Source organism: Anopheles bellator, chromosome 2 (genome assembly GCF_943735745.2).
Source record: "Anopheles bellator chromosome 2, idAnoBellAS_SP24_06.2, whole genome shotgun sequence".
NCBI classification, from domain to species: Eukaryota; Metazoa; Arthropoda; class Insecta; order Diptera; family Culicidae; genus Anopheles; species Anopheles bellator.
In genome coordinates this window covers 33,381,868-33,393,694 of record NC_071286.1, presented here as the reverse complement: position 1 = coordinate 33,393,694, position 11,827 = coordinate 33,381,868, and the positions used below count along the sequence as shown (strand labels likewise).

Here is an 11,827-nt window from a genome sequence, read left to right as displayed (position 1 = left end):
TAAGGAGCGGTACCACGGAGGCTTTTGTTACGTAAAAGGAAATCGGAAAAGATTATGGTCTGCGTGTCGCGTGGCCGTTTGCGCTTCCATTGTTCCGGCCGCATGTTCTCTTCCGCCATTTTCTTCTGCTCGAAAACTCAATCACCAAACATCGCCCACGTTTCGAGGTCCGACCCCACTCGGAGGACCAATAATGTCGGGATGTCGTTGTGCGATTACGGGCGTCACTTTCGAGGAGGGCCCCCGCCGGTGTTCGGTTGCGCGCTGTTTAGTATTCTAATTCTCCAACGTTCGGTGTTTATTTCCTGTTTGCACTTCCTCTGTGCGGTACATTTGATCCGGCAAGGTGCCAGGCTAAGTAACTACCTCTTCCACGCTGGGTTCACTTTTGGGATGGGGTTGGATTTATCTATGTTTCCTCACTTTGAACGACCGTTGTGCTTTCTTATTGTTGTTTTTTTATGCAGTTTTAACGGCCCATTCGGGTACATCGACTTTTAGGGTATTCGTACAATGACTATGGCCATCCTATTGGCCAGAGTGCAGGTGTGGTGCATTCTACGTCAACGAAAACGGCAACTAATCGTACCGCGATTTCGTGCCAAGAAGGTGTTTGAATCTGCGCCATGTCAAACCGTTGGGAATGCACCCTTTGCGCCGGATCGATCGATTGGGTTCGCTTGTAAGGTGCTTTTTTAAAAAGATGAAGAAACAACAACAACGCATCTGACGGCGCTGCCATGACCCAACGATCAGTTTCAATCTGGGGAACGGTGGAAGAATTCGGCAAGTTATGTAGCATTAATTGAAAGGTTCCGTATTGAAGAGTCGAGCGGCAAACGTCGGCTTCAACTTCCGTTGCGTTCCGCAAAAAGGCACACTAAGTACGCATTCAACCACCGGTGCGGGGCCAATGCTACAACTATTTGGATAAAATTAGAAACTTAAATCGAAGCACGCACACTCGGCTGCTCGGTCCCGATCGAGATGCCATTTCGGGCAGGATGTGAGATAGTGCAGTGCGGCCGCCGTAGTACTACTTTCCGTGGAGTCATTGCTTCCGTGTGCGGCTTTTTAACTTCATCTTCACGCTCGGCGCGGCTCTGGAGGTGGTTTTGAAAATAAATTTTTCCGACACCCGGGGGTTGCGTTTCTTTGCGATCTCTTACACCACCCAAACGGTAAGTGCAGCAGTTCCGCAGGTCCACTTGCATCCGGCCCGAGGCGGAGGTGGAAAAAGGGCAGCGGTTTGCAACACTCGCACCGTAACCGGGATGGTTATTTCTGGAATGTCACCCGGCGAACGGAGAACACTTGTCGGGTGTTAAAGTGCCGTTGCGGGCGCGCCAAAACTTGCACGGCCAGCTTCCTGCGTCAGCTGTTTCCGAACGAACGGTGCGCATTGACTGCGGCCGGATGCAGGGTCTGCGCTGAGGAAGAATGATTCCATCTAACATTAGCCATTAAATGCGGAGACCATATACTGATGGAAGTAGTATTTTGCATTTTCGTTGATCTACGCATTGAACATGATTTTCGACGTCTTTAAACCTCATGCTTCTGTCTTTATTTTGCTTAACAGAAAACAAAGAAAGGTAAACAGCGGGGATGTACTCGTCAAAATAACCATTCGCATAACATTGTTAAATGAAATAATGACTTATATAAAACACCAATGCACTCATATAATAACCCTTACATGTCCTATACGTCGGCAAACAGGCTACTCAACAAAACTGACCCTGACCTCAACGAGAGCGCAAATCGTTTGATGTTTCGTGCGATGCTTTCGGGTACGTCAACATAGCCACAATAATTCTTCAATTTATCTGCAAGAAATATTGGATCGAGCAAGTTATCAGTTAATCCCGTCGTTACGGTAGCGCCTCCGGTGTCTCGCTGGCCCCAACGAAAGCGATTCGACCTCGCTGAAATTGAGGTACCGGGTGGGTTAAATTGGATAACGGCGATCCGACGCGGGCTAACGAAGGCGACAAACATTCAAACCCCGTCGCGTCGATGGAGGAAGAATTTGTTTCAATTAACTGCTCGAGCTAGACACCATTGTACACACGGTGTCAGAAGCTGTTTTGTGGCCAAAGCTGCCAATATGTAAACCGCATGCACGGCATTATCTGTAGGTCGTGTCAACCGTGTCGCGTGAAACAGATACGCACAACCGTGCCTAGAGTGTGTACCGGAAGAGCGGACATATTGCTGTTTGCCGTGCGAATCTTCCCTTTGCCTTCGATCTACGCCCAATGCCCCCACACGCGCACCAGCCAGAGGGTTCTCGGGTTTCCGTGACAGTAACGAATGAGGTTTTATTTACAAAATAAAACAAATTAATCAGAATCGACCTTCGGAGGGAGCCCGCCCACCAGACCTACCAGACGCTACACTTTTCGGCCGGATTCATGACGCTCCCGAGCGGGCAGCTGTATTCGCGAGCAAAATCCGCCGAGTTCGTCAGTGTCCCGATCACGCGAAACCGGCCCGGGCTATGGACGGCCGTCTTCAGCTTACTGCGCGTCGCCTCGGGCCGCATCGCACCGCACCAGATCTGGGCAAAGTTCAGGAAGAACAGCTGCCGGTTGGTGACGTTGAGACCGGGCAGCACTTCCTGCTCCAGCACCCGCGGATCGGTCTGCTCCTCCAGCCAGCGGGTGTAGGCGAGGAACGCCTGCTTGATGCCACCGTTGTCGGCAATGTTCTCGCCCTGCGTGTTTTCTCCGTCCAGCTGCACCCCGATCTCGTCGATCGTGTACTTGCCGTACTGCTGCACCAGACAGGCGGCCCGCTCGTGGAACGCCTCGATGGCGCTGTCGCTCCACCAGCGGTATAGGTTGCCGTCGCGATCAAACAACCGGCCCTTGTCGTCGAACCCGTGGGTCAGCTCGTGTCCGATCACCACACCGATGCCACCGTAGTTGATCGATTTCGGGAAGTGCCGATGGTAGAACGGCGGCTGCAGGATGCCGGCCGGGAACATGATTTGGTTTTTGTTGCGACTGTAGTACGCATTGACGACGGCCGGGGCCGTATGCCAGGCCGTCTTGTTGACCACCTGGCCCAGCTTCTCCTGATCCGTCCGCCGGATGTGGCTGAGCACGTTGAGCGTATTCTCGAAGTACTGCTCCGGGTGGATCGCGAGTCCCACGTACCGAGTGTTCAGCTCGTCTGGGGTCAGTATAAAATCCGGGTAGCCTATCCGGAGGGACATCGCGTTCACCTTCTGCTCGGCCAGCCGCTTCGTTGGCCCGTCGATCCAGTCGGTGCGGTTCAGCAACTCGCGGAATGCCTGCTGCAGCTCGTGGGTCATCGTGAGCGTGTCGCGTTTGCTGTTCTCGTCGAAGTACCGTCGCACGAACATTGCCCCGACGGCCATGCCCATGTTGGCGTTTACCTGCGTGACGCAGTTCTTCCAGCGGGGTGGGTTCTTTTCGCGCCCGAACAGCGTGTTGGAGAAGCGCTGCTTCGCGCCGAGAAAGCGATCGTCCAGATTGTTGATCCGGTGGCGCACGAACCGCCAGAGGATGTAGTTTGCCACGATCCGCGATTCGGTTTGGCCGATCAACTCCACCAGATCGCGCATGTAGGTCAGGGCGAACATCACCACGAAATCGGACGCATTGACCGGCCGCTCGGCTACGGTCTCTAGGTAACGGGTCCAGTTGATCCCCGGCACTTCGTCGTGCAGATTTTCCAGGATCATCTTCCGGTACAGCGTGGACACGTTGTTCCGCTCCTCCGGTGGGTTCGTAATGTTGGCAAGCTGCACCTCGAACTCGATCAGCTCATCCACGGACTGCTCTGCCCTCGCGGTCGGCACCTCCAGTAGCTCGATCACCTCGACCATGAACTGGCGGTACGCGTCCAGGTACTTCCGGTTCACCGTCTGTAGGTAGTAGTCGCGGGTCGGCAATCCGAGCGACGTTTGATCGAACTGAACAATGTTTTCGTCGGAATTTTTGATATCCGGACCGACCCACTGCACGATCAGAATGTCGTTGTTGTACCGCCGGATGTGCGCCGTCAGGTTTAGCCAGTCGAAGTTACTGCCATCCCACGCGGGCCCATCGAGTACTGGCCAGCCGCCGAGACTGTCCAGTAGCTGGCGCAACGGTTCCAGTCCCCGTTTCTCGATCAGTCCGTAGTTCATGCAGGAGGCAAACAGATGGCGCGCCTTCGTTTCGGCATCGTCTCCGGCGACTTCCTTCCGCTTGCGTACGCGCTTCACTTGCGTGGTGCGGATGACCAGCTTATTTTGCACGGCTCGCCGCGTTATTCGTTTCCGCACCCGGCGCAATTGTTCGCTGGCCCCTGGACCCGTCGCCGTTGTCGTGCGCACGGTGGAGGGCAGCGTATTCTCCACGTCCGGTAGCTCCGGCTCACTGTCGACCGGGTCCCGATCGAGCAGCAGGTTCTTCAGCACCAGATCGAGACTTTCGCGCAGTATCTCGAACGTGTCGAGGGCCGCCTTGTCCTTCGGGATCGGGTTGACCTGATCCCAGTTCCCGCACGCGTACTGGTAGAAGTCCTGGCACGGATCCGCCTTGTCGTCCATGTGCTTTCGCATGATCTGTGCTTGCAGCGCCCGGACGCTTTCGGCGCTTTTACTGTCCGCCATCCGCCAGGCGAGAGACCGCCTCACCCGCCGTTGGGCATCGTCTGGCAGATCGTCGTCGCGAACGTCACGGTCCGCTGCTCGCTCCTGACAGCCGGGTGTTTGGGCACGGCGATCAGGCGACGGCGGCACGAACGAGGTCCGCATAATGTGTCGCAATAGACCGCGGTCCTCTAGGTCGGCTACTTCCGCACCGGGAGCGCTGCTCGCGAGCGTTTGGCAGCGCTCGCTGTTGAGGCGCTGTTCACCCCCCCAGCCCGACATCATTTCGTCTTCCGCCAGCTCGTTACCGATGGTGTCGGTGAAGTAGCCGATCCCGCCGCACCCGCCACGCTGATAGGTCGGAGCCTCGGAGCCAACGACCTGAAACCGAGACAACAGCAGAAACAGCAAACCGATCGGAAGCAACGCGGCAGGGATGACGAACAGGATCCGCACGAACCTGTACCCGGGGCACCACTGTAACCGCCCGGTTCGCTCGTCGATACCGAGCGCACAGCCGCCGTTCACTTCTCCGCCACGGACGTGTGCGGGCTTATCGGATTTTTTCGCGACTTTGTTTACGGACTCCATCACCTGATTACAGCACCGCATCGTTGATGCACATCGAAGTGCAGTTTAGTTATTCACTAGCTCGCTGCGCTTCCGGCTCGGGATTGGTATGCCGTCAAACCAGTACCATGGACACAAACACACAGACACACAAGGGCACACAGCGGTGATAAGTCCTTAACCGTGAAATCGGATGCGATCACTTTCTCCCTGGCGGGCAGATAGCAGCAGTCGCTCCAGACTCCAGACCAGCCGGAGGCAATGGGAAACAAAAAATGTGTCAGCGCTCAGCCGCTATCACAGTGCAATTGACGCCGATTAACGTGTGCTGGTCTGGTACCTGCCTGGTACCTCACGGGACGCTTGCGATAGTGGCCGAGATGAGTACACACGCAGGCGAGCCATCACTCGTCGTCGTCGTAGTAGTCAGTCGATCTCGGCCGTGAGTTACCCGAGTGGCGCGGCGTCAACAACACAATTGACGCGCGATGGGCTCATGGCAAATGGGTGAGAAATTTGAAGGGGATGCGCCGCTGTGCGTATGATGGAGGCGCTTGGCCGATGACATGACACGTTCACTCACTGCGAGAGACCCGCGTTATAACAGCATCCCCGCGCCCGGGACGGTGGTGAGTACCTGCAGATCGACTTGGACCATCGGTGAAGGAACTACGAGGCGCGTTCGGTCGGTCATTCAAATTCGCCGGACGGGTGTCGCGGACAGATTGACCAAATTATTGTCCAGCGCGGCATCGACGGCGTATACAATTTTGCGATCCTTTCCTACACGGCCAGCCAGCGCACTCGCACTTGCGCGACTGGAGAGCGGCAGCGGCACTCTAGGAGCGGAATTTTAGAGGGGCTCGTTTTGGGGGAGCCACCATCCATGGCCATTCTGACGACATCTTGCCGATTACACGCCGACCACCACCACCACCGGGGACTATTCGCTCTCATTGAAACTAATTTAAATCAATTCACAAGAAGCATCCGAAAAGTGCAAACCGCCGCCGTGCTTAGATCAGGCAGTGCGACGGTCTGGTCGGAAGAGGGTTGCTAGGCGGACCGTGTCTCGCTAGAATTAGCCAACGAACTGGTTTCTGTTTACTATCGGCTTTATCCCCATAAATGGTGGGCACAATGAACGTGATACGTTAGACGCTTCGGGGCACGCTAGGAAAGTCGTCTGCTGGGCACTTTGGTCAGTCAGTCGCAGTGAATGCACTTAAAAGCAGGCAACGTGAGCAAAATTGTATATAGATTTTTTGTAGTATCGTTTCGGTATAGAATCGAAAATGCGATAGTAAACGTTTCGTCGACAGATTGTCAATGTCAACATGGAAATAATAAGAGGGAATAGTTATGGGAAAAGCAAGTCAATGTTTTCAGGAAATTGAATTTATGCTACGAGTTCATAATGCGAGTTTAATGTTGACGTTTTTAAATTGCCAAACGATGATTGTCGCGGTGTTTTTATACGTCTTCATATATCAATCATAAGCCGTCCATCGTCAACCGGTGGTTAGGATACCCGGCTCTCACCCGGAAGGCCCTGGTTCGATTCCCGGCATGGGAAAAACACTTTTTTGATTTTAACGACATTTTGTTTTTTACTGATAAATATTTTAAATTTAGACTTATCAAAGTTGTAACGTTTGCATTCATTTGAGCACGGTTAAGGGGGAACGCATTAAGTTTGCGCCTATAAGAAATGTTTTTGTTCGATTGTGTACAAGCCAAACTAGCACTTCCGAATGTCCACTCGCTTTCGTTAAGGCATCCCCTCAACGGTTAAAGGTGGCACAGGAAAGGTGGTTTAAAATGCATCTGGCGTTCCATAGTTATTCTTATTGTGTACGCATTCAGCATAGGCCATTGACTAACGTGGCGCAATTGACGCGATGAGTGATTACGTAAAGACAATTGTTTTTACGCTATTAATAGTCTTGGTAACAAACGGTTAAAGGCAAGATGCATAATTCTGAATTCTGACCACTTGTGCTGTGTGTAGCTCTGTCAGTGCATTTGATTGCACTGTCGACGTAAGTTGCGGATTGAACATTATCCCTGGGGGGGGCGCGTTGTTATAGAATCGTGAAAAGATATCATAAATTGTCGTTAATTTAAACAGGTGCATTTTTTTATTTTTTCAGTTATACAAGTCAAAGGAGTGGACTAGGTTTTTAGAAGGAATATGGAAATATGCACCAATTTTTGAAATAATACAAGCTCGAGAGTCTTCGTGAACATATACTGTGATTTTCATTCGGTGCCCGTGATCAACGGTCCGCTTCTCTCGCGGCCAGTTGCCATGCTTCGTCTTTGAACGAAATTGACCGTACAGACGGAATGGTCTTCGCAGCGTCTCGCGGCACGGAGCCACAATTACCCAATTCAGTGCGAAATGAGCATGAATTGTGGCGTATTATCTTCCGCAAATGAAGCGAAGAGATTTCATTCTTGGCCCGCAATGCGTTTGACAAGCGATGCTGGTTTCTTGCCTTCCCGCCCATTTTGGGGTTTCCTTTCGAACTACGGAGCATTCTGCCCTGCCGCGTGATGTGACTGTGAATCCACCCAGGTGCAACATAAAAGCAATCGGATGTCAAAATTACACTACCTTCAGCCAAGGTGCAATCATTTTGCCGTTACGAAAAGCAATAAAATCAAAATAAGACAAGTGCAACATTTGGAAAACGTTTTTGTTCCCGAACTTCGAAAGTTTCACTTCATAAGACAATTTTATGTGATATCTTGATTAGCGTGTAGGGATGGGTGTGTGTTTGGCTTTTGCATTGCAATCGTCCAATACCGTCTGTCAGGTCGCGGCTATCGGAACGCAGAAGGAGTCCTGGCAGGGAAATGTGCGACTTGCATGCGAAGGAGGCTCGTTAGGGGCGGCCTCCGTGAAGGGTTCTACGGCGAATGACTTATCTCCTTCTATGTCGCCTGGGATTTGTTTCTTCACAAACGAAAGCACGCCACACAGAGACGAACGGAAGACGAGATTGTTGGCACACGTTACCGGTGTCGCGTGTGGGAAGGTGCGTCCGTGCAAACAAATAAATAAATCGATAAGCCTAGATAAAGACACGCCGGACGCGGTGCGAAAACATAGTCAGGGAGTGTGTGGATAAATATGATAATGAAATGTCCCGACGACAGCCCGCCGATGCACGGTTCCAGACGTTCCGCTGCAGCGAATGGTTGAGGCGGGAACGAGCATAAAACGGGGAGACCGATAAAGCATGCACAATGATAGATGATAGTGAGTATCGACGAGGGAACCGTTGCCGCCCATTGGAAAGGCGATGATGAGAGGTAGTGACAGGTTCTAGAAATTATTTATTGCTTGCCGTTCCGTTCAACTGCAGGAAGAAGAACAAAATATTCCTTTCCTCATTTGTAAACCGAAAAAGGTAGGTCTTATCTTTGACATCGGTTGTCTTTCGTTGGTTTCTTGTGTTGGTCTCACCCGGGAGGCTAGAACGTTAGAAACTGCAATGATTTAATAGTTTCTTCACATTAGTTTGTTAATGTGATAATTATGTAAAAAATCTTAAAGGTAAAAGAAAGGTACGCTGAAATTACTTCTGAGAGCGCTAGGACCGGAAGTCGTTTTCTTTTCATGCTTATGCCATTGCTTCTTCGGATGGATGCTGCTGTATTTTGAGTGTTATCATAAGGTGGCGTTAGTCTCGCGAACCGCGCATGGCATGATTTCCGGAGATCGAACGAACTGTGATTGGCACGTAGCTCGGCACCATCTGCGGTTGTTTGCAATTAGCAAACTATGGTAACCTTTGTTTGAGACGCGTGTCGACAACCGTGCGCAACTCGCACTGCTCAGGATCCCCTCGCTGGTGATCGTGGCACCTTCTGGGCGGAGAGGAATCGATCGCTTATACGTCATTATCGCTCACTCGAACACCGTTTCGTGCCATTTCGAGGTTACATTCCAACGGGCATTAGTGGCGCCTGCTTCTCACCCCCAAGGATGACGGATGCCGACGTGGCACGAGGGTACGCGAAGGTTTTCTCGCCGGGGAAGTGACGGCATCTTTGAATCGGTGGCGTTCATCTTCCAAGGGTCGGGCGAACGTGGCGTGTGAGTGCTCTGATTTTCCCCCCAGTTGACTCAAAGTTCCGACGTTGGAGGTCGACGGAGCGATGTTTTGCGGGACAAAAAGAGGCCGCGTTGTCGCCGCCGGCAAGATGATGCCGTCGATGATGTGCCCAAGTGTGCTGCTTGATAAATGGCACCTGGGGAGGGACGTTATTTCAGCCGTCACTTTTTTCCTCGAACGCCCGAAGTTGAACGGAAGTTTCAGTTTGTAGGTGGGCTGCACGAAAGGAACCTCCCTCGCTGACGGAGGCCTCTGAATAGGGTGTCAAAAATGGGATCGAACACTATAAAACCGGTTGGTTGCCTGCTTCCGCTTGGGGTGTAATCTTTCATCCGGATGTAATTGAGAGGTCTTTAAAATGTCACGAAAATCACAATTTGGAAGAATTTTTTCATACTGTTTACACAACAGTTTAGCTTATACGATGCACTTCAGTTTAGTAATGGGATCTCAACGGACAGCACCATATGGAACACGGATATAGGACTCGTATGATCAATGTGGCTTATTTTGTTATAGCTCATAAATTTTGGTTTTTTTATGTTTCATCGGCCAAAAATTACCGGAACCGCCATCAGCATCAACCTGCGCGATGTGAGAACACACCCGAACATCTCTGTTTACGTGTATAAAACGAGTAGCATTCAATTTCTGGCGTAGAGTTAATTTATTGCTTGAAATAAATTAGGCCCCGTTTTGTCTACTGCGCCTTAGCGACTTAGAAGTTGAGATACAGCAAGAGAAAGAGAAGAGGTAAGACGACTGTTGAGCATAACCCACAGCAGCAGCAGCAGCAGCAGCGTCCCTTATCAAGATTTTCCGGATCCCGAGAACGGCCCCTTCTGTCGCATGCTTAGGGGCGTCAGTTGCCGAGATCCGATGGCACGAGCCGGTCTCACCGGTCCCTAAGCTGCACTTGGCTGCAGTTTGGTCAATGACGATTGTTAGCATGTGAAGAGGTATTTCGCCGTATAGTCCTTGACATATTGTTTATTCCAGGCTTGGTTTATTCGAGTGTTTCTTGGAGGTTGTTAAACGTTTCTTTGCGCACTTCTCTCGTCTTCTCCGAGCCTGCGCCTGGGATGGCCAACCGAAGAGGACATTTTCAATTTGGTCAAGTAGAGCAACCGCAACTCAGCTAATAGAGCGGCTAGAGGTGTCTACTTCCACGGCCGGAGTAGCGAGTCAGCACCAATCAAAGTCAATTGCTCCGAGACAAGCCATCCGAGGCTAAGAAGCTCTGCCGGCGAAGAAATTGCTCCGCAAGGCAACTTCACTAACCGAACCCCCCGAATTGCAGTGCGCGCCATGGTGAGTACTCGTGCGACTCCACGAACTAGGCATCGGGATACTACTCCCTACTCCTATCTGCTACTACCTCCCTTCCGACTGCCAGCCGAAAGCAGAAAGGGATGAATTGCCCTGCGGTAGCAAACGGATCGCCATGTTTATTTTTCTTTCTCTCTCCCGTAGTAGTAGTAGTACCGCTTCTAATAGCATTAAAATAAATCTACACCGATTCCATTTGCCGGGAGACAATTGAAGCCAATTGATTTGAATGGCCAAGAAGGTTTGTAAGAAACTTGATTTAACTGGAAAATTGCCGCGATTCCGGCAGCGACAGCGCAACACGGTTGCACTCCGCGCACGCATTATGCTGCCGATGCTGCCCGAACCACCCCGCGACTGGACCTGCCTTGGGTGAAAGGTCACGCTGTGCACTGGCCAAAGATCGCTGAACAGGTTCATTATTTACATCTGCCGGCATCTGCCATCTGCCGTCCAAGGGTCTGTGCGATGGTGCAACAGTGGCGCAACTTCAGGTGCTCGCTGAAGGAAGCGCTGTGTTATCTTGAAATCTTAACCGAGATGCCGTTCTAGCGGCCCCTTCACCGGCACCGGGCTCTTTTTACAACAGAAAATGTATGTTTGAATGCCAAACATTTGATTTGACCATTAAAAAGGCTCTCTAAACAAAACATGCCGGCAATCTAGTCGAACGACTTATTTATAGCGTAACACTAGAACCGCCGATCCCGAGAGGGATCCGGTGGTGTCTGATATTCAGATTACATCATTTCGTAGGCGCGTGCTCTTCGTTTGCCCGCGTGCCTGCCGACGATCAATGCCCAAGTTTTTCCCAAGACCAGCCGGAGGACCAGTTGCGTGCCGCCGAGGTTTTATTTGTCGTGGTTTTTATGTTTCGCTACCAGCATTACCACACACCCCGGCCAGATAGATGAACCGGTGTGGGTCGTAAAATCCGTCACATTTAAGGATTTATGGTCTCGATACGCTCGGCGGAGGATTGCATTACGCTATCGTCATCGTCGTCATCAACCGTTCGCAGTCGATGATATTCGATCGGGAGACCGGCGTGCGGCAAGTAGATTTATTTGTTTCGGATATTAAGAGGACAAATTTAGCGCCCACTCCCCACGGGCCGGCCCCGTTTCCGGTGTTCCGGCCGGAAAAGCGTTTCGGTGGGTCAACGCTGCGTCCCCCTGGGGGACCGCGTGTT

General features: G+C 51.7%; 1 protein-coding gene across 1 annotated transcript; it reads right to left on the bottom strand.

Annotated features, from left to right (window-relative positions):
- Window positions 1–1,550: 1,550 nt before the first annotated feature.
- LOC131207408 (neprilysin-4) lies at window positions 1,551–5,221 on the bottom strand. The gene has a single exon (XM_058200021.1). It carries the CDS (start codon window positions 5,219–5,221, stop codon window positions 2,387–2,389), a length of 2,835 nt encoding a protein of 944 aa, XP_058056004.1. The 3' UTR covers window positions 1,551–2,386.
- Window positions 5,222–11,827: the final 6,606 nt, after the last annotated feature.

What these genes read in the sequence shown, in the direction of transcription:
- LOC131207408 (XM_058200021.1), bottom strand. Translation starts at nt 5,221, where the DNA reads ATGCGGTGCTGTAATCAGGTGATGGAGTCCGTAAACAAAGTCGCGAAA.